This window comes from Papio anubis, chromosome 5 (genome assembly GCF_008728515.1).
Source record: "Papio anubis isolate 15944 chromosome 5, Panubis1.0, whole genome shotgun sequence".
In the NCBI taxonomy this organism is placed as follows: domain Eukaryota; kingdom Metazoa; phylum Chordata; class Mammalia; order Primates; family Cercopithecidae; genus Papio; species Papio anubis.
In genome coordinates, this window is record NC_044980.1 from 135,861,035 (window position 1) to 135,884,601 (window position 23,567).

General features: G+C 40.2%; 1 protein-coding gene and 1 long non-coding RNA gene across 20 annotated transcripts in view; both read left to right on the top strand.

The window, feature by feature from the left end:
* The window catches only part of ARHGAP26 (Rho GTPase activating protein 26), a 519,008-nt gene that overhangs the window by 463,764 nt on the left and 31,677 nt on the right, over positions 1-23,567 (top strand). The window contains exon 21 of one of the 19 annotated variants that reach the window (XM_021940233.2): positions 21,087-21,114. The exons of the other annotated variants lie outside the window; for them this stretch is intronic. Within the exon in view, the coding sequence (XP_021795925.1) occupies positions 21,087-21,099 (13 nt within the window). The 3' untranslated portion in view covers positions 21,100-21,114. Of the gene's footprint in view, positions 1-21,086; positions 21,115-23,567 lie in introns of those variants that run through there. 19 annotated transcript variants of the gene reach the window in all.
* Positions 1,083-15,006, top strand: LOC103885471. Its single transcript, XR_648562.4, has 2 exons — positions 1,083-13,184; positions 14,784-15,006. It is a non-coding gene; the product is annotated as an uncharacterized LOC103885471 (long non-coding RNA).

Consider the following 23,567-nt stretch of genomic DNA (forward strand, 5'->3'; position numbering starts at 1 on the left):
CAAAGGCTGGGATGAGGGCTTATTCCTCTTCAGCATCTGGTACCTTTCCTGGCACCAAGGCAGCACTTACTAAATACTTGTTGGGTATATGAGCAAGAGAGGCAGTGAAGAGAGCTGTGGGAGCCCAAGTGAAAACAGGGAGTGCATCAGCTTCTTGGACCAGCCTGGGACCTCCTGGGGTGCGTTGCTTTTCATGACTGTGGCTTTCTGCTCTGCTGGTTGTGATCACTGCTCCTGCACGCTGCCCTTACTGCTCAGGACACTGTGAGCTATGCCTGGAGGCTCATGGCCCTGGGGCATCTTCCCCACACCTGGGGCTTGGCTCCCTGGGAGAAAAGTAGAGTTTTTAGCTGCAAGCCATTGGGTGGCCACTCCATAAGACATCTGGAAGGAGGAAACTCCGGAGGGTTTCTTGGGCCTTTTCTTGTCTAAAGTAATTTGCTCCCTTTTATTTCCCATTTTAAAAATCTGGAGTTATTTCTAATATTTGGTAATTCCACACTTCATTTGTTATTGTGGGAAAAGTCCTGTGCTGATTTTTTTTCATCCCTACTCTTAAAACTAAATATAGGAACGCCTCATGTCAGCCTCCGTTTTGTCCTCACCCAACCCACTGACACTGCCTCTCATCAGGGTCACCATGACCTCCCTGTCAAACCTCATGACCCCTTTCACGCCTTGTTTTACTTGATTTCAGGCAACAGTGGTCATTGTCAACAGCCCCGTTGGTTTAAAACCCTCAATTTGCTTTTGTCTTTGATGGCACCACACTCTTGAAGTTTTTGGATATCTCTCTGTCTCAAAGGAGCCTCCTTTGAAGGATCCTTTCCCCTTAAAAGCTCTTATTTCAGGGAGTCAGATTTTAAATTCTCTCTCTTTTTTTTTTTTTTTTGATTTTTGTTTTTAGTTTTTTGAGATGGAGTCTTGCTCTGTTGCCCAGGCTGGAGTGTAGTGGTGCGATCTTGGCTCACTGCAGCCTCTGCCTCCTGGGTTCAAGCAATTATCCTGTCTTAGTCTCCCAAGGGGCTGGGACTACAGGTGTACACCACCACACCCAGCTAATTTTTGTATTTTTAGTAGAGATGGGGTTTCACCATGTTGGCCAGGATGGTCTTGATCTCTTGACCTCGTGATCTGCCCACATCAGCCTCCCAAAGTGCTGGGATTACAGGTGTAAGCCATCTTAAATTCTCTTCTTAACTCCAATTGATCTTGTCCCTTTCTATAGTTCCATTTATCAGCAACATGTGTGTTGGTCCATTTTCTCACTGCTATAAAGAAATACCTGAGACTGGGTGATTTATAAAGGAAAGAGGTTTAATTGACTCACAGTTCTGCATGGCTGGGGAGGCCTCAGGAAACTTACAATCATGGCAGAATGGGAAGAGACATGTCTTATATGGCAGCAGGCTAGAGAAGCGTGAGGAGCGAAGAGGGAAGAACCCCTTATAAAACCATCAGATCTCGTGAGAACTCACTCACTATCACAAGAACAGCATGGAGGGTTCACCCCCATGATCCAATCTCCTCCTACCAGTCTCTCCCTAGACATGTGGGGATTACAATTCAAGATGAGATTTGGGTGGGGACACAGCCAAACCATATTAATGCCAAAAACTATATCTCAGATCTCCTACCTGTTCTTTAGACCCATCTACCCAAATGTCTGCCAAACCAGTTGCCTGTTATACATTAATGGTTCCCATTCCTACCCTGCACTCACACCTGTGTGTCTCCCTATTTCCATGAATTCCATCTGGTGCATGGAAACCTGGCCAACTTCCTATACTCATCACTGACTTCTCATCAATGATAAAGACCTGTTGATTTTGTTCTCACAGCAGCCTACCAGTTACCATCCCCACTGCCACCACCCCAGCCCAAGCCTTGCCAATCTGGCCTTCCTGACCCTTTTGACTGGCTCATTCTCTATACTGAAACCTGTGGGATTGTTCTAACATGCAAGCTTGAACACAGCACTCTCCTGCACAAAAGTATTTGATGGCCTCCATGGATACGATATACTCCTGAATCTTTTTATTAACTGGGAGGCCTGGGTGACCTACTCTGGCTTGTCACTGAAGCCTCTATTTAGACTCTCTACTTTGACCTTACTGTACTTGTTTCACTTCCTCTACCTTGCCCTGTTTCCTCTCACCTCTGGGGTACAGTGTATTCTTAAACATCCTTGCTTCAGAAAGCCTTTCCTGCTTCCCCCTCCTCACACCTTCCTCCTCCACGCTCCCTAGACTGGGTGGGATAACTCTCAAGTGTTAGGGAAGCATCATCCCTAGTGGGGCACTTATCAGTGTGTTGTCATCACCTAGTTATTTGTCTCATTCTCTGTGGGCCAAACCTGTCTTCTCAATTGTATCTCCTCAGTGCCAAGCACAGTGACTGAAACATAGTAACAAACATTTATTTTTACATGACATGAATGAGTAAGCAAATGAAATTACACTGGAAGAGATTTCTGGATAATTCATTTTGCACAAAGAGGAACTTTAGCCCCCCACTTTGGAGATGCCAGTATCTTTGAGATGTTAAGGATTTTTTGTTTTGTTTTTGTTTTGTAATTCTGTAAATACATTACAGGTTTTGTAATGCCTCCGATTCGGGAATTTGTTTAAAACTCCCCAGTAGCTTAGAGCTGCACATAGAGTAAAATCTAAACTGTTTCTCATGGCCTACATGGTCAGCCATTGTTTACCTGACTTAACTAACCTCTCTGACCTCTCCTGACACGGTTGCCTCCCTGGCTTGTATGCTCCTGTGCTTATTCTTGTCCCCGTACAAAGCACATCCGTTCTTGCTGTGAGGCCTTAGCAACACCTGCTCCTGCTGCCTCAGAAGGTTCTTCCCTGATCCTTACACGCTGTAGCCTGCCCTGACCCTTCTGTCCCCACACCCATCGCTGTCTACCACAATACTCTGTGTTCTTTCCCTAATGGTAGTAAGAGTTGACAAATCTTACTACTCTTACTACTGTTAACTCATCTCAGCTACTATTCTGGAGGAACACAAAGCACTTGGTTTTGGTGCTAACCCGCTGGGAGTTGGCCTTATCCTGAACAGTTGCAAAACTCACCCACAGTTCATCATCTGCTGGAGAGCAGCTTGCAGACGATAAACTGGGAAACTCCATTGCTTGAGAGCAGCTTGCAGATGATGAACTGGGAAACTCCGTCGCAGTTTCCCTCTGAAATGTTCTTGCCCGGTAATTCACTTGTTTGTCTCTCCTCATGACACTAAGCTCCATGAGAGTAAGGCCGGTCCTATCTTGTGTATCACAGGATTCTCAGCACTTAGGATAAGGCCTGACTCTGATGCTTCCTAAATATTTGTTAAGTGAATCCATTTTAGTTTAGAAAATAGTAAAACTTGGTTTGTTGATAAGCTACAAACTCCTTTACCCGAAGCCTGTCACTAAGATGGAAGATGCACAAGATCATTTATTATCTACCCTAGCTAATTGGCCTAGGAGATAATTCACATAACAATTGATTTTTTATATACTCATAGCCCTGAAATTTCCAGGCTATAAAGACAAAGCCCTTGCTCTATGTGTGTGGTGGTCTGGCCATGCCAGTTCTCTTAAGTAAATAGTCACTCTGTCTTCATCCACCCTATTCTCAAAATCAAGCCCTATGTAAATAGTCATCTCCATAAATCCTGTCAAGAAAAGTAATTTTTAGGGTATAGTCATTGATTTTATCATAGTCCTCCTAATCCTATGTGACACAGATCCTTTGGAAAGTTGGTGGTACCAGGTGGTAAGAGTCCCAACAGGCCCTGTGGTTCTCTGGCTTTGTTGACTGTCTGAATGCAACGCGATGGCAACAGGTTAGCTACATTGATTTTAGGGTTATTCTCCTTATGCCTCATGCAAATGAAAAGTGGCAAAAACAAAAACAAAAACAAAACAAGACAAAACAAACCCCTTTTCCTTTCCTAGATAAGACCTGTAGGGGAATTTTGGCTGTTCTTGGTGGCAGTATAATCTCACAAAAGATGTATCAACACAGTGCTTTTCCAAATATTTACAGAGCTGAGGGGCAAGAGGTGAGTTGGCATAGGGCCAGATTAAAATGTCCTGGAAGGTTTTCTGTGATTCCTCAGAACACCCAATTCATACACATGGTCTCCTCGCCTGTGAAATGGGGCTAATGGTAGAACTCGCCTGCTGATCTTGTTGTGGGGATTGAGGAGATGATGAGAGCCGTGTGCTCCGTGACCTGCCTGGTAATGCGCCTTCAGTAAATGTTAACTCTTAGTACTGTTAGCTCATCTCAGCTACTATTCTGGAAGAACACAAAGCTTGTGGCTTTGGTGCTAACCCACCGGGAGTTGGCCTTATCCTGAACAGTTGCAAAACTCACCCACAGTCCATCATCTGCTGGGGAGCAGCTTGCAGAATGAGTCGGCTTCAGGCAACTCATTTCTTGAGCTCTTCCCTGCCCACACGTACTGTGAGTTGCCAAGAAAGTAGCAGCTGCATTCACCAGTGGAAATTCCCCTGGGGCCCCCTCGGAGGCCACCCCTACCTCTGGTTATGGGCGAAGGCGTACCAGGGGAATGGCTTCCTCCACCAACTCCTTAGTGTCCGATGTAGGTCTCTAACTACCAGTGTGAGTCCTGTGGCTCCTCAGCAGTGTCTCTGCACCTGTCTCTGTCATCCTCCTAAGCAGGCGGAGATGCTGATGGGGAATATAGTAGAAGGCACTTGGGGCAGGACTCCATTTTCTTAAGTTTCAGTAGAAGTTTGGATAACCTGTAGTTTTTAAAGATTGATGCTCCTGCCTTCTTTCCTCTCCTTATGGTAACCACATGGTTTGAAGTTCCCTTTGCCCCTGTTCGGAAACTCTGACCCTTGAATAAAGGGGTAAGGTATTTTGATTCTGAAAGTTTCATGGGGGAAAGGGGTTAAGGGAAAGCAGCATATGTGTGCAAATGCTGACAGTCTGAATATTACATTATCTATTTCAACAAATAAACCTTGGACCAGATCAGGCTATCCAATACAGAGACAACATTGATCTTTCAGGAGGGATTTGCCAAGTCCGAAATGCCAGCTGTCCCTTCCTGCCCATTGGGGGTAGAGAATGCCTCTTTTGGACTAGCTGAAATACTCATTACAAATATTCAGGCCTCCCTCTAACCTGAATTAATGTATTATTGCTTATCCTTTTGTCTCTCCCTTAAAAACGTGTATAAGGAGCATTCCTTGGTGATTCCATGAGGGTTATGGAGGTACATTTTACCTGCCTGAGAATCTCCAGCATCACAGCTGGAGGTGCCGTGGGTGGGGGTCTGTGTGCCTGTGTGTGCGCAGCATGTGTGTGTCTACTATATAAAAGCTCATTCATTCCCTTGCTGTAATTCAGTGTTCAGACTCAGCTTGCTGACTGATGGACTGGAGGAAGCCAGTAATTCTTAATTCAGGAGAAGAGTCTAAGGGAGAACAAATCTACCCTCCTGCCTCTCATCAGCCCCCTTGTTCTGAAACACTGCAGTGGTTCAGAGAAGTCTCCTCTTAGAGCTTTCATTTCTTTTGGAGGGATGGTTTGAACCTAGACTGGATCTGCCCCATTTTTGCCTTGGCAGTCTTGATGGACAGAAGCAACAAAATCCATATACTCAAGAGACTGAAAAAGGGGAGAGGAGGGAAGGAGTGTGAGGCCAAATTGCCCCACTGGGGATGGGATTATAAAGGAGTGAGACCTTTCTGTCAATACATGTTGTAAGCCTTATGATGGGCTTACTGCACCCCTAGTATTTATCAGAAGGAATTAATGAGAGATCAATGCAACAGTGAATGGATTTTTACCCCTGTATTATTTACAATAGTAAGAGAAATAATTTAAATGTCCAACAATACTGATGGTTGTGTAGTTATTACACAGCCATGAACTACAATGCAGCTACTGAAAATTATAGTGCTGATAACTGTTTATTGATATGGGGATATTATATAACAGAACTACTTTGTTGAAGAAAACAGAATGAAAAAGTGTGTAAATTATGGTGTCATTTTAATGCATGAGATGAAATATGTATGGATGCATATATACGCAAAGAAAGGTTCTAAAATAGTCACATGTTAACTGTGGTATCTGGATTAGGAGTATTGATAAGTTTGGTTTGGTTTTGTCTTTTGCTTATTGTTTTTTAACAATAAGTATGAAGTCTTTTTATAGCTAGAAACAACAAAGTTTCTTTCTGTATTAAGAAAAAATTTCTGCACTAAAAATATATGTTATGGGGTGTCCCTCCTTTTTTTCTTTTACCAAAAACAAAGGAAGTAGAAAGAAAGTAAGCTGGCTTTGAATATTTGAATTAAGCAGAGCCCTGGAATCCTCCGTGTTTATTTTTGCTTTTCCAAAAGCAAATTTTTCCAAAAGCAAAAAATGGCTGTGCACACCCTAAGGCTATTTATTTCCTTCCTTAACTCCACTACTTTATCCGATTCAGCAAATATCAATCCTTGCCCTTCTGTCAAGGGAGAACTTTCTGTTTGCTAGACATGGTGCCCACCTCTTGATGTATGTTAACTCCTGCAGTCCACACAAACACCCTTTAGGGTAACTTTTACCCTCGCTTTCAAAAGAGGGGAGTGAGGCAGTGTTGTCACAAGGCTGGCAAGCAGAGGAGTGAAGCTTCCCAGCCACACTCTGCCTCCACTGCCCCTCCCTTGCTCTTCCCACTTGACCTTGCATCCCCGGTGCGAAGTTTCTCACTGAATGTCCTCTAGGCCTGTCTTCCTAAAGGAGCCATCCCGTTTAAAGAGCCAGGATTTAGCTTCTTTGCAGAGATTAGGGCAGGGAGAGGAGAAGTAAGAAGTTAAGAGGCCATGGCTCAGAAGGAAAAGGAGGGAGGAAAGCTATTGCAATAGCCCACCTGCCACCCTCAAGAAAGTCAGCCATTCTCAGAAGCCTAACATTCAAGGATCCAGTCCAGCCTACCTTGTTCAGCTTAGGAATGGGGACTGTTTGTCACTCAACTTGTGGATATTATAATATCACCTTGTAGAGTATTGTAAGAATGAGCAGCGCCATCTCTGGCAGCATTTGTATGAAACGTATGTGATGTTGCTTTTAAGAACATGGAGTCCAAGGATAAAGCCCACCCCAAGGAGGAAGTACTGCCCTGTGACTCTGTGTCCCTTTCCTCTAACCCCCTCACGACTCCATCTCCACATGGGGCTTCTAAGAAGCCATCCACAGCAGTGCCTAGGGACTCAGACTCCTCACTGTGCCACCATCAGTATGAATGTGGAGTGGGAAGTAGTGACTCTTCCCCATCTTCCCAGGCCTATTTGCTGCAACATCAAGCCTCTCTTACTCTTGAGCAAACCAATGGAGAAACAGACATCTCCTGTTTTCCTGCCCTGAAAGAAGATTCTGGGGCTTACTGAAGTTTCATAAATGAGCCGGAGCTCAGGATTGACACCTCCACGTGAACATGAAATTTTGAGCTTTGGGCACAGCTAATTTGATACCTGTGGACCTGTTTGCCACTGGTGACACAACCTGAGCACCTACGAACTTGTCTCTGTACATTTTCCGTTGGGGAGCTTTGCTGTGCAGACACAGTGACAAGGCTGTGCTAAGAGGGGAAGTAATCCTAGAATGAAAGCTCTAGAACCTGAGATGTAGTACTTTTTCTCTCTTTCCATTTGTTTGCATGATGGTGCAATTCTGTCTTCATTTTCACTTCTGTGTGGATCAGTGCCTTAGGATTTAGAGATGGTACAAATACTGAGTCCTTAAATCTACTCTTCATTTTAAAATAAAAGCAGGATTTTTTTCAGGACAAGCCAAGCATATTCTAATTATAACAGCTACCATTTAGTAAACATTTACTATATCCAGGCTTTAATATACTAAGTATATTGTATATATTATCTCCTTTAATTATCACCAATCCTATGAAGTGTAGGTATTATTAATGATCCCCATTTTGCAGGCAAAGAAAATGAGGGACACAGAAGCTAAGTTGCCCAGGGTGACACAGCTAATAAGTGGCAGAGCCAGTAATTGAAGGCTGTCTGACCCTAAACTCCTGCACTTAGCTGTTAATTCAGTATTCTTAAGGATATTGTTTTCTTTTAGAAGTCTGCTTATCAAGTGTGACAAGTTTTCTCTGAAAACAGATAACCCATGAAACTACTGAGAAGCTTCCAAGCCATTTTTTCTTCTTTTCTATTTAATGTATATTTATGCGATCATGGAATGGGATTTCACCTGGTTCAACAGCTTCCAGGGCAATTTAAGCAAATTTTCTGGAAGTCTGTTTGGTTTGTGTCAGGCCTTTCCTGGTCCCTTGTGTCTGTCGGGTTTGTGTAGGAGTCGTGTGGGAGCTTTTTTCGGAGCCATCCGCCTTGTGGAAGCCGCACAGGCAAGGCCACAGGAGAACAGTGGCACAGATATTCAGAAAAGCCCGTCTTCCGACGTCAGTTTGCCTGAGGTCAGGCCAAGCACCACCACTTTCTGGCTCTTAGAAAATTACTTAATCCCTCCAACCTGCAGTTTACCCTTATGCAAAATCAGGGCTGCCCTTGCAGGACTGTTGTGACAAGTCAGTGACAGGGGAATGTTCAGCCCTACCTGGCATGTCGTGAGTGCACTCTATCCATTGGGAGCTGTAATTTTAGAAGCAGGACTTCGTGTTGTTGCTACGTCTTGCTTCAGCAGAGAGAAACATTTTGCTCTTGACACTGATTCTCCTTTCTCAGCTGTAAGGAGGCCACAGTCCCCTTGATTTTGAACCCAAAAATGGAAAATGAGAGCACTCCATCTCACAGGACACGAGGGACTGATCAGTCCTCGTGTCTGATCCCTCCCTTCTCAGAATCCCTACAGTTCTTTTGACCAAATCTCAGATTAGCACTTAAAGTTTATTAATTCAGTGGATAAGAAGCTTACACATATTTCCAGAGCCAAAAATAATAATAAAATCCATGCAAACAAATAAAAGGTCTTAGAGGAACAAAGTAATCACAACGGTGTTTTGCAACTAAGTACAACACCTGGGGCATTCACACTTCCCAGTCATGTTCAGAGCTGATGTAGAGCACAATGGGAACCAAGATCAGTGGTTCCCACCTCTGGTTGCTCATCAGAACCACAAGACCAGAGCAGGAATAGTGTTTTGAAAGTATAGCTTCTTAGGCCCCAACCCTGCCATACTCATTCAATTTCTTGCTAATGTGAGGACCTGCCATTTTGTAAAGTACATTTGATTTTCTTTCATTTTTGTAATTTGCTAAATTGTCATTTGTAATAGTCCTTCCCGGAGAGGAGTCTCCTTTCTGTCCTATAGTTTTCTGGGAGAATGACAGAAAGTTGGAGTAAATGTAAAATGCCGTTTTGTCACGATAAGGCTGGGTGACAATACTGGAAGAAGGAAGAGCTGACAGAGACATGCTGTGGGGTTTTGGGGATGACATTGTGGAAAGTTTACCCTCACTAACATTTCAGGTGGATATTTTTGAAAGTGTAGACTGATGATTTCTGAAGGGAACTGAATGAGCTTGTAACACTGTGACTGTGAATACTGTTGCAAGTGAATTAACATAAATATACTGACAAAAAGGGAGTAGAACTTTAGAACTGTTACATCTCAGGTAGTGAAAGTGAGGGTAACCTAGAAAAAGGAGGTGTAATAACTGTAGTATCGAACAGTGTGCTGCATCCCGCAGATAGCTAGAGATGTGTCAGGTTACACAGAGGAAGAGAAGTTCCTAGGCTGTTTGTTTGGAGCTTGCATAGTTCCCCTTTTCCAAAATGGAACAAGCAATATACTTTTTTAAGGGTGCACAGAGACTTCATTGAAAAGGCAAGCATTTGTTTCCCTAAACAGAGTGACTTTGTAGCTTTACCAAGAAACAATTTCATGCAGGAAAAGTATGTTTTGCTGTTATCAGCTGCTACTGGGAATTCTGCTATAGACAGGCAAATGTTTACTACTGATATTCTTTCCACAGTTCTTTCAAAATAGGACCCTTTCCATTAAGTTCACATAGTATTCTGGGAAAAGGCTCTGTGATTAGGCAAAGAGACTGTGAAGGAGCTTAGGCAGAAATGGGGGTTAGCTTTGTTTTAATCCCAAATATTTAACCATAAAAAAAGATGCACTGGGGCTTAAGACAGTGAGCCGTCAGCAGTCTACTTTGTTGAGATCTCAGCTCAGATGTCACCCAAAAGAAGTTGCCCTAGCCACAGAATCCAAATTACACCCAGACACCCTCCCCACCCAGGCACCTGCTTTCACACTGCCTTGATTTTGGTTGATTTCATAGCTCTTAATACCATCTAAAATTATCTTCTTTGGTTGTTTACGAGTTTATTTTTGGCTTTACACACTCATAAGTAGTATTTCCTAAATTTTTTCCATTACAATAATAATTTAAATGTTATCAGAAAAAATACTTGGGGCATGTACTTTCAATATGTGTTTGTTTTTATTTACTTAATTATAAAGTATATACCTGTCTTAGTAATTGCTATATTACACACATTAGAAAACATAAAAAATATAAATGTTATAAGAATCAGATATTTAAAATGCCAGTAGGAGCTTTGATATTTTTCTCCTCCACCAGCCTGTGTTCTCCCCCACCCTGTGTTCTCCCCCACCCTACCTTGAAGCTTACTGAACTTGAATGTAAGCTGCCTGAGAGCAGAGGCCTTGCTGGGCTTGTTTCCTGCTGTGCTTCCAGTGCCTACAACTGTGCCTAGCATGTAATAGGTGATAAGTAAATATTTGATTATTAAATATTTATTGTTGAGTAGTAAACAAGGCTAAGGCACAATTCACTCTTCCAGGCTCCTAATAGCCAAGGTTTTACTACATCTTTGGAGGACAGAAGGAGGGGGAAAAACAAAAAAATCATTACAGTAAATCCTTATTCAGCACATATTGTATTAGGAAGGCATTCTGACCCCTGATTTCTAGGGATCAGAATGCCTTCCTAATACAATATGTGCTGAATAAGGATTTACTGTAATGATTCAAATCCTTCACCAACGAGGTAATTACAGCTTCCTTGGTAAGAGCAGAGCTCAGGCAGACAGACAGGTGGTTTCTAGTTTCTTTTATAACAGATGGCACAAATGGACCAGCTTCTGAAGCTTTTTGAGGAAATTTGCTCATAAACAGTTTTAAATATTTTTCTTTTATATCTTCCAACACATGCTTCTTAAAGTAAAAATGCTTCAGTAGATTGCAGGCAAGGGCACATATTATGAATAGTGCTGCATGGGGCAGGGTGCTTGCAGTTTGCCTGAGTAGCAGGTGCAGCATGTCAGGAACATAAGAGGGAGGCTCCGTGCGCCATGGTGGCTAGATACACATTGAATTTTCCAAGTTCTTAAGGAAATAACAAAGCTGTCAACCAAGAATTTTATGATCAGCAAAACTGTTCTTCTAAAATGAAAATGAAATAAGGACATTCCCAGACAATTACTAGAAGAAAGCATAGGAGAAAATGTTTAGGTTAGGCAAATATTTCTTAGATTTAACACCAAAAGCACAATTAAAAAAAAAAAATTAACAAATTGAACTCGATCAAAATTAAAACTGTTTGCCCTTCAAAAGACACCACTGAAAAAATGAGAGGGCAAGCCATACACTGGGAAAATATATTTGCAAATATTATCACTAATAAAGAACTTGTATCCAGAATCTATGCAGAAATCTTACTACTCAATAAGAACATCATGTCCATAGAATGGGACAGAATTCAGTAATAAACATAAATTGACTACTTATACATGCCAGAACATGGGTGAACTTCAAAAAACATTATGCCAAATGAAATAAGTCACACACAAAAGACCACACAATATGCAATTCCACTTTTATGAAATATCCAGAAAAGGCAGCTCTCTAGAGTTAGAATGCAGATCAGTGGTTGCCTGTGGCTGAGAATGGGAGAAGGGCTTAACTGCAAATGGCAGGAAGGACCTTTTGGGGTGGTGGTGACATTATAAAACTGAATATGAATGATGCTTGCACAGCTCTATCAATGTTCTAAAAGTTGTACACTTAAGACAGATAAATTTCATGGTATATAAATTATACCTCAATACAGCTGTTTTAAACTCTCCCAGGAGTATAAAGCATTCCTTAAATGTTGATAATTGTTTTTATTATTCTGTAGGTAGTGTATACAAATGATACCAAAATTAAGAGAGAGAAACGTTAAATGACTGTGCACACCTTGCTTGAGCGGACAAATATGCTTTTCATTCATTAAATTAGCTCTTCCAAAAAATTAAATAGATCTTGGGAAAATATATGCCACACTTTTACAAGAGGGTAAAAAAGGGTTAGTGGCCAAGAACAGAAATTTCCAAAATGTGAGCTGTGTGGCACTGAGATAGCTGAAATAGCTTTCAATGGCGCTTGGATGAACTTTCTTCTATATACTACTAATAAAGAGATGTTATTTACAATGGACTAAAGTAGACATTTGTTAAGGAGATCAATCTAAAGAAAATATTAAGAAAATATTATCTATTAAAATTACATGTGATACACAGATGTGACAAACATAAAGAAGCTGGGGCACGCATGACTGAGGTTGGGCACCACCACCCAGTAGCCAGGAGCAAGAACAATGCCAGTGGGTGGCTGAGAATGAATACTGAAACACAGGCATTCATCCAAGTTTATGCCCAACGTGCCTGTCTCCCTCCCCACCAGAAATGAAATGTCTGAATCTCCACTTCCGTCGTATTTGTCAGGCCTAACTGTCTTAGGCAAGCCGGCAAGTGGCCGTATGTGGAGCTGTCATGACAACACCAGAATGAGAGCTGTACCGTTTTATGACATCAGATAATTCTGACTCAGAAATGTCTACCTTCCCTGTCTGCCAGCAGTCTTACCGTTGGTTTCTGGTAGATCCATTTCTTTTCTTTTAACTATTTACTTGATCCTGTGGAGTCTTTCTTTAAAATACAGTCTTTAGATATTGTCAGTTCCAAGCATTCACAGTGTGCAAGAGATAAAAGAGGGATAAGACAACTGCAATTCAATGTAGCATCAAGACCTGAAGAAAAACACAGCCCTTGAAGATTCCAAGGAGAAAGATCTAACTCACTGGAGAAAGATCAAACTCATTGTGATATCAAAGAAGCCTGAGCAAGGAGGTCACATTTGAAATGGGCTTTGAATGGCAGGTGAGCGGTGGTTATGGGAAAGGGAAAGGCATTTCATATGGGAACAGCAGCATCAGCAAGAACATGGAGATGCAAAAGCTTAAAGCACACTCAAGGCACAAGTAAAACCATTTGACTAGAACAGGGGTAGGCAAACCAAGGCCCACAGGCCACATCCATCCAGGTGCCTGTTTGTTCTATGGCTTGTGAGAAAAGACTGTTTTTCCATTGTTACATTTTAAATGGTTATATAAGTACCTCAATAATATTCTCAGTTTTGCCTCTTGGCCTGCAATGTCTAAACTATTTATTTGATGGCCCCTTAAGAAAAAGTTTGCTGACCTGGAGAGCCCTGGGGACTTTGAAGGCAAGTAATGAGTACTGAGAGGGGAGTTGGGGCTCTGTTGTGAAAGGCCTTGAAATGAAGAAACCCAGCTAGCTTAAGGGAAAGAAATGGAAGTCATAAACTGACATTTTGGGAAGTCTCACGGTGGATCTAACGCTCAGCACGTTTGGATTTAAGAGCCCAAATTATTATTTTGCTTGGCTCTTCTTCCCTCTTTTTTTTCATTTTAACTTCATTTGCGGACAGATGTTGGCCATATAATATGAAAAAAGATCTCTGGTCACCCTAAGCCAATACATTTCATTGTTGGATCCAGAAAGAAGAGCATTCATATGCAGTAGGCTCTCCTTATTCACGGTTTTGCCTTCCTTGGTTTCAGTTACTTATGGTCAATGACTGTCTGAAAATATTAAATGAAAAATTACAAAAATAAATAATTTGTAAGTTTTAAACTGCGTAGCATTCCAAGTAGCATGATGAAGTCTTGCTCCCCGGGACAGGAATCATCCCTTTGCCCAACATGTCCACACTGTGGACACTAGCCACACTTTAGTTGCTTATTAGCTACCTCAGCTATCAGATTGACTCCAGGTATTACAGTGTTTATTTTCTTTTTTTTTCTTTTTTTCTTTTTTTTGAGACAGAGTCTCGCTCTGTCACCCAGGCTAGAGTGCAGTGGCAAGATCTCGGCTCACTGCAACCTCCGCCTCCCAGGTTCAAGTGATTCTCCTGCCTTAGCCTCCTGAATAGCTGGGATCACAGGTATACGCCACCACACCCAGCTAATTTTTGTATTTTTAGTAAAGACAGGATTTCACCATGTTGACCAGGCTGGTCTTGAACTCCTGACCTCAGGTGATCCACCCACCTTGGCCTCCCAAAGTGCTGGGATTACAGGCGTGAACCACCACGCCAGGCCTACAGTGCTTATTTTCAAATAATCCTTACTTAACAGTGACCCCAAAGTCCAAGAATGGTAATGCTGGCAATTTGCATATGCTAAAGAGAAGCCGTAAAGTGCTTCCTGTAAGTGAAAGGTGAAAGTTACTGACTTAAGGAAGGAAAAATATATGCTGAGGCTGTTAAGATTTGTGGTACAGTAAGATATTTTGAGAGATTACATTCACATAATTTTCATTATATTATTTTAATTGTTTTATTTTTGTAGTTGTTCATCTCTTATTGTGCCTACATGTATAAATTCAACTTTACCATAGATATATACATATAAAAAACATAGTATATACATAGTTCGCTACTATCCCCGGTTTCAGGCATCCACTGAGCATCTTGGAACATAACCACCAAGGATAAGGGGGACTACTTTATTAGACTCCACAGATGAAGAAGGGTTCAATGCATGTGATTCAGGCCTGCCCCTGCAGTGAAATCAGTGGGACACTGGACCCACCTGGGTCACTTAGGATGGAAAAGAACTTCTCCAAATGAACCAGAAGAAGGGGAATGCAAAAATTCTAGAATAAACTGTAACTACTATTCCAGTCTGCCAGAGTAAGGAATTTATTCTACATTCGTTAAGTAACGAGAAGTTTATGAGCAGGAAAATGCTCTTCATTCAACAACATTCAACAAATATTTGTTAAGCTATGTCTTTAGCAGGTGTATGTACTTACAGTGCACAGTAGGATGGACTGGAATGGTAAAAGGTAAAGAAAACAGGCTGAAGATTCTTGTAACGGTCTAGGTGAGAAGGCCTTTATCCTGTGAGCAATGGGGAAGCATTGAAATGTTTTAAGCAGAGAAATGATGTGATCATCAGATTTGAATTTTGAAATGTTCACCAAGAATAGTTCTCTTAAGTTAAGCATTTATGTATAAAACCTTTTTGCACTGTAAGTTAACTCATAGATTATCCAGAGTGCATTTGGATCCACCTCAGATTTGAAAAAAAATAGAAATTATAATTTTGTGAGATCAGAATTGTGTTTTGCCATGTCTGTTTTTCATTGACTTCTCTGTAGATATTTGGTTTTGAAGTACAATAACTAGAAGAGAATATAAAAATGATTTTTCTTCAGTTTGTTTTTATTCACAGATGGTAAAACTCTTTTTCTCCAGTGGAAAGGGTGAGTTTGCTGGAAAATCATTTAAAGTTTTTTTCCAGTCAAGTCAATAAGCTCTTCAGAACCAAATGAACAAGGGGTAAAAATCACTGTGAAGCCTAGTAAGATTACATTCCACCACGGCAGCCTGCGCCAGCCATTGTGGAGGGCCAGCGGGAACACAGGGAGAATGTCAGGTTTGTGAATGGTCACGCTAAAGGAGCAGGGCCAGGTGTGGAAAATATAAATGGAGTAAAGAAGAAGCTTGAGTAGATTAAAATCAGATCAGAGACAATTTTCCACATGTTTAGACGACTAAATAAGCACCAGAATTAGAGGGAAGTCTGCTATTCACTTGGAGGGAAAGAAAAAGACTTGGAGACTTTCAGCCGTTTCATCCAAGTTTATCTCTCCTTATCTCTCTGCCTCATCTGCCTTTCATAGTATCCGGACCAAGGTTTGTGCATTTGCAAGAGTTTAACTTAATCATCCTGGACGTTGTCCTTAGTAGAAGTGCTGCTTCTATTGCTGAAAAGTCCTGAACATAGTGAAATATTGTAGGCTCCTTACTCAAGGAATCTCCTCTCTCCAGGGTTACCCGTGAGCTGAAATGCCTTGGGCTACTGCTGCTAATTTTAGATACTCCTTTGTTTTCAGCAGTGGACATTTAGATTCTTATTAAATCTTTTTCCTCCCCCTAGTCCAAACAGGAACTATTCCCTGAAAGTAAACCATATAGGAAAATATGCCAGAGAGCCAATGCCTCTCAGCCTGTGTTGTTAACATGTTGTACAGCTTACTCAGAATGCTACATCAGAGACACCCTCCTTGATGTCCCCCTACCCCGGGTAAAAGGAAGAGACCACTGATTTACTGTAATAAGTTTACCAAAATAAAAAAGTCTCTAAAAGAGTCAACATAATTTCTCAGTGCAGTAGGCAGAGAAACAATACAAGTTGGGAGCTGCCAACTGTATTGTGCAACCTAAACCATGGATTGGTGCAACAAAGGCTGAACTATCATTTTGCCTCTATTAAACATCCTTATTCTATGAAGTGAAAGTCGCAGTTTGGGTGGCTGGGGAGAATTTTTTTTTTTTTTTTTTTTGTAATATTTATTAAATTGTGGTTATAAAAGTAACATGTTAATTGCAAAAATATGTTTTAAAAACACAAAAACTTCATGTATGGGGACAGGGGGTCTAGGGGAACTCTGTACTTTCTGCTCAGTTTTGCTGTGAACCTCTAGCTACTCTAAAAAAATAAAGCTATTTCAAAGTTACCTTTAATCTCATCACCCAGAGAATGCTGCTAATATGTTAAGGTATTTACTATCCATATGTTTTAAGATAGATTTGAACATGTATTAAAAAGTACATGAAATATAAATGTACATCTTCACAAATTGTTATTTAGCAAACACCCCCTAAATAATACTAAATTATTATTTAGTAACTACCCCCCGACACCCGGTTAAGAACTGCAACCTTGCTGGTGTCCACATCTCTTGCTTTCTCCTCCCTCATCACAGTCTTCTTCTTCCCTACAAGGGTAATGTCTAATCTCATGTTTATGGGAATCAATTAGTTTTTATTTATATTTTTACCTCATAAATACATTATTATGTTATTCATGGTAGTCATGTTCTGTAAAGTCACTGCAAACATGGAATTACTGAATACTAAGCCATTACATGGAGGAGAAATACAAAGTGAGCTTTCTGCAAGCCCCTGGTCACACATTTTCATCACCTGATCAATACATCACCCTGTTTTTTGTGTATTTCTACTTAAAGACGCCTTATTTAATATTACTATTGATTTATTAACATTGAACTTAGGACCAGCAGCACCATTAACTCATGCCTGGAGCTCATCTGACATACACATTTTCTCTGTAAGGCACATCACAACCTTCTTGTGCTTAGGAACACTTGACAGTGCTTCAGCTGTATGCTTAGGGGCCATTTTAAATGGCAAAATCACCATTGAAGAACACAAAAACGTGGTACTAGGTAGACTTTGAACAGACACTTGTTTACAGTATGAAAGCTGAAACAAGGCAGAGCTTTGTTTCAAAAAAGTATTGATTTTGAGGTTACAGATACATTTTAGCAAGTAGGTGAATTTGCTAATAAAGAATATGGAAATAATGAGGATAGACTGTATATATGCCTATATGCAGTATTTTATTTTTTTGAGTTCGACTTCGTTTGCTCAACCATATTTAAGTCATTTATGTTGCTGTAGTTCATTTTCATTGCTGTAGAGTACACTATTGTATTAATACACGAGAATTATTTTTTCATTCTACTTTTTCTGAAATTTTGAATTTCCAGTCTCTGCTTTTACAAATAATTTGCTATACACATTCTAATACACGTCTTCCAGTGTACACATAACACACCTTTCTCTAGGGTGTATGTCTAGCAATGGAACTACTGGGTCCGAGAGAATAATATCTTCACCTTTGATAGATAATGCTACCCTATTTTTGAAAATGATAGTAGCAATTTATACCCCTCCTGCAGCAAAATATGAATTATGGATGTACCTCATCCTCATAAACCTCTGGTATTTTCAGTATTTTGATGTTAACTATTTAGTCATTCTGGTGGGTGTGCAGTAACGTCTCATTGTGGTTTTAATCTGCATTTCCTGCAGTGCAGAAAGGTTGAGTGCCTTTTCTTTTGGATTTTCTCTTTTAATATCCCTATTCAGGTTTCTTGCTCATTTTCCACTTGGTTGTCTTTACTCACCAGTAGGAAATCTTTACATAGTCTGGTTATAAACCCTTTGCTCATTTGTATGTTGTAGGCTGCCTTTTTACTCTTTTAATATTGTTTTTGATATGCCCTCTCTGTGCCCTATTGGATAAATTCCAACCTCTGTTTGGGAACCTTCAGTTTCTGGAGTTATTTCTTCTAAAATCTTTATTGTTTGCCTTTGGCATTTAGGTCTATAATCCATCTGGGACACATTTGTTATGTATGGTGTGAGGTAGGGGATTGTGTCATTTTTTTCCATAGAGATATCCAGTTATTCTAGCACCATGTGTAAAAGAGCACTTTCCACTAGTAGTATAAAATAGTATAGACCCATGATAAATTCCAAACAGTATAAATAAAAAAGTGAATGTACAGTCCATATCTGTACATTCAGTTCCACACTCTCAACCCCCTGAGACAGTCATAGTTTCTTGCTTACAGATTTTAAGAATCATGTTTAAACATCTCTAACATTTAAACAGTGGCTTTAGATTATACCCCAGAACAATGAAAGATTGGATGTAGTAGCACTATTGCTTTCCTTTTATTTTTATGTTACTTGAGTGAATTTGTTTTGGCAAGCACAATATCTTCATTATGTAGAGAAAGGCAATTGTACTGCATTCAATTTAAGAGTTATATGCCTAGTAAGGAAGTATTGGGATTTCTTAGCAACTATTCATATCTTTTGAAATAGCAAATGTTACCATATGAACACTTCATAATGCCCCCAAAATGCTTTAGTGTTTTTTAAAAAATGAATTCATAAATTGTGAAATTTTTTAGTTGAGAGAAAGTAAATAATTTTTATTCTGGGAAACTCTGTTGTGCCTGAAATGTGGTATTGGAAAAGATTGAGAGGCTACACTTAGGTTCAACAGGAAAGAATATTAAGCTCAATAAGTATTGTGAGCCATGGTGCACAATAGAAGCATTCTGCCCATTTAACCTTTCTGGCCCTTTCCCTTGAGGTTTTTCTGTACAATGAGCAGTTGAACTAGGACTGTTGTCCAGGTGTCTTTGTTTCCAATCTGGAATTTTTCCCTCTACCTCATATTTCTGTATTATTCAATGGGAAAAGATTCAGATTATTGACTTGGGGAACATTAAGGATGATGTATGTGCTATTCCAAAATCTTGAATTTTGTTTAAATCATGGAATTACTTGCCATTCCTACTCACCCCATCTAAGTTTAAAGTTTATTTAAAACTTCATAAATTATTTTATTCATGTAAATAATTTCAACTTTTGGATTCAGGGAATACATGTACAGGTTTGTTCCATGGGCATATTGTGTGATGCTGGGGTTTGGGGTATGAATGATCCCATCTCCCAGGTGGTAGCCACAGTACCCAATAGTTTAACAAAATTTTTTTAAAGCTAGAAAACAGAATCCCGCATTGTACACTAGTCAAGCTATTTTTAAAGCAAATTATTGAAGAAGTATTTTAAAATGCAATTCCCTATTATTGTTAAGACCTTAAGGGGATTTCACTAGTTTCATTAAAATAAGAAACAGAACTCTGTCATTTTTTAAATAAAAATGCATGTTAAATTATATTAGATGAGGGGAAATAATCTGTGCAAAGACATCTGCACATGAGTAATAGAAAAGAACATGGAACAGTCAAGCTCAGGGACATGTGGATTTTTTCTGCTCATAAAGTTGTGAAGTATATACTGAAAATCCAGGAGGTTAGGACTTATACAGGATTTCTGTGTTGTAAAAGCTTGAGTGGACACACATAAGGAATATATATCTTCAAATTTTCAACAGATAAAAACTGGTTTTGTGTCATTTGGTCTGGTTTACCACTAGCCAATTTACCGCTATTCCTTTTGGCTCTATTTTCTTGGCTAAAGTTTGATTTCCCTCTACCTTAAGTCAAACCATAAAGGGATATTTTCCAAGGAAGAAGAATTCAGTGAAATGGGATTAGGTTAGATAGGACATTTTAGATTTTCATGGAATTTTCTTCTCTTTTTCATCATAGGGAAAATTAAAGCCGCCCCCTGTTACTTAAATAGCACCATCCCCAGTTAACAGTCTAACCCGGAAGGGGAACTGACAGCATTAAGATGAGCCCTGGGCCGGTGATCCAAGGCTCAGCCCAGGCCTGAGACATATGATTGGGGACCTGGACTGCAGATCATCAGCCACTGCCTGGCAGAGGCGTGCAAATGCCAATTTTACTGCTTCTCCATAGTCTGACACTGCGGAGACTCTTAGTGCAAGACTCTCAGGCCCTTCCTTGTGTGCCTCATCCCTCCTACTTCATCCTTGTTTTGAAAGTCCTACACTAAGCTACAAATCCACTACTCTCTTTTCCTTTGGGAGCAGCCATACCTTTCAACTAGGGGGTTTCATGTCTCCAGGTTGTGGATATCTGTCTGTCTATCCATCTGCCTGTCTTCTTCCCCATACGACCGTCTTGTCAAAATGCCCTTTGGAAAATTAAACATTGCTTCCATGTGGAAACAACACAGGCAGGGAATTGTATTCATTCATATATCACTGAAAATATCAGGAAAGTAAAGAGTCCAAGGTAACCTCTGAACACTGAAAAAATGTCCATCTAATTTTTTTCTAATGATCATGCTTAATGTTGGTGGTGTCATGGTGAGAAGGAATTCTCAATGTTGGTGGAAATGCACAGCAGTAGAACCTTTCTGGAAAGCTATTGGCATGGTATATCAAGACCTTTAAAAGAAACTCCTAGCCTTTGACCCACTAATTTTACTTTCAGGAATTTATGCTAAGGACACAATTGAGACACTGGCAGGGATCCTCTACAAAGATGTGAGTTGCAATATTATTTATAATAGCTAAAGGGGGATAGGAGTCTGAATGTACACAATAAGAAAATGGTTACATAAATCAGAATATACCATACAATAGAACACCTGTAGCCATTTTTAAAATATGTTATCAAAGGCTATATAATGGCATTGGAAAATGCCTTATTAAGTGGAAAAAAAGCAGGGTATTAACTACATGTGTAGTATAATTCTCCAAAAAAAGCGAGGACAAATATGCCAAAGTGTTAACAGTGATTATCAGTGGCATAAATTATGTATGATTGTATTTCTTTTCTTCTTTATTTTTGGTATTTTCCAATTTTCTACAAGGCCGTCGGTAATTTTCATTATTAGAATTTTGAAAGATTAACTTCCTTCTTCACGGCCAGCTTACTCCTCCAGTAATAGAACCTTTCATCTTGTAGTAGCTCTACTACTGTGGTGTGGAGACCAGAGAGGGTCTGCCACATCCCTTGTCACACTGGGAGCCTGCCTGGGCAGCCCTGCCACAGTACGGCAGGCATTCCCTGGCTGGTCCAGCAGATGTTCCATCATTCAAGTGAGTCACCACAGAAGGGTGTCAAGCTGATGATATTGCTACACACTGTACTTGAACTATCAGCCACAACCCAGTATGCTGCCAAACCTTTTAGCCTTATCTTCCTAAACCGTTATTCTTTCACTGTCCAGTGAATTTCAGAGAGACTGACTGGGACTGTCTGACTCCTTCTGAGGACACTGTGGACCAGCAAACTAAAGTGGATGTAAGCCTACCAGTTGAATCCAAACCAGACCAGGAAATGTTCCTTCCATGCTAAAGTATATGCCATGTTGTTGCTGTCATTGCGCCTAGATGTGGGGGCCTGGCAGGAACCCAGGAATATTTAGGGGCACTGGGTATTCAGCTCAATACACCCATCTGGACTCTGAGGGTTGTAGGAATGCCTTTAGGAGTCGTCTGCTAGAATTGTAGTTATAAAATCATTTTATCCTCTTTTTAATTGTTTGTTATCCTTGGCTTCATTAGTGGGAAAGGGGTTGCAAATTTGATATTGGAGGTTTCAGAGCCAGGAGTGAAATTGACCATTTTGAAATTTGTCTGTTTTGTTTTGGGTTTGATGAGAGGCTGGAGGGAGCAAGATTTTTATTTTATTTATTTATTTATTTTGTCTGCCGTTGTCATTTTTAAGTAACCTACAGCCAGACACTTCTGTAGTGAAAGGAGAATTTAAGATTCTACAGAGTCCTGGGCCATAATAACCATCCCTGTGCGTCTTATATCTCACATATGTGTTTGTTCTATGAGTATGAGAATGCGTAGTCATACACCTTTAGTTTTGCATCAGAACCAAAATACAATGTGCTCTTTATTTCTTGGAGGAGTGTTCGTCTGTTTACAGTCCTTCTGTTGCAATAGGCATCATTGTGGTACATAAAAATGTGCAGTAGTATTGTTGATAGGTTTATTGCCATGACTCTAAAGTACAAATAAACAAAAGGCATAATTTCTTTAGTCATTTAAAAAATCACAGAAGTGAAGAGTTCTGTAGATGTTGATTAGGTCTGCTTGGTCCATTGCTGAGTTCAAGTTCTGAATATCCTTGTTAATTTTCTGTCTTGATCTGTCTAATGTTGACAGTGGAGTGTTAAAGTTTCCCGCTATTATTGTGTGGTAGTATAAGTTTCTTTGTAAGTCTCTAAGAACTTGCTTTATGAATCTGGGTGCTCCTGTATTAGGTGCATATATATTTAGGATAGTTAGCTCTTCTTGTTGCATTAAGTTAGCTCTTCTTTTTGCATTGATCCCTTTACCATTATTTAATATACTTCTTTGTCTTTTTTGATCTTTGTTGGTTTAAAGTGTTTTATCAGAGACTAGGATTGCAATCCTGCTTTTTTATTTTTTATTTTTATTTTTTGCTTTCCAATTGCCATTCACAATTGCTACAAAGAGAATAAAATACTTAGGAATACAACTTGCAAGGGTTGTGAAGGATCTCTTCAAGGAGAACTACAGACCACTGCTCAGGGAAAGAAGACAAGGACACAAACAAATGGAAAAACATTCCATGCTCATGGATAGGAAGAATCAATATCATGAAAATGGCCATACTGCCCAAAGTAATTTATAAATTCAATGCTATCCCCATCAAGCTACCATTGACTTTCTTCATAGAATTAGAAAAAACTACTTTAAATTTCATATGGAACCAAAAAAGAGCCCATATAGCCAGGACAATCCTAAGCGAAAAGATCAAAGCTGGAGGGAACACGCTACCTGACATCAAACTATATTACAAGGCTCCAGTAACCAAAACAGCATGGTACTGATACCAAAACAGATATATAGACCAATGGAACAGAACAGAGGCTTCAGAAATAACGCCACACGTCTACAACCATCTGATCTCTGACAAACCTGACAAAAA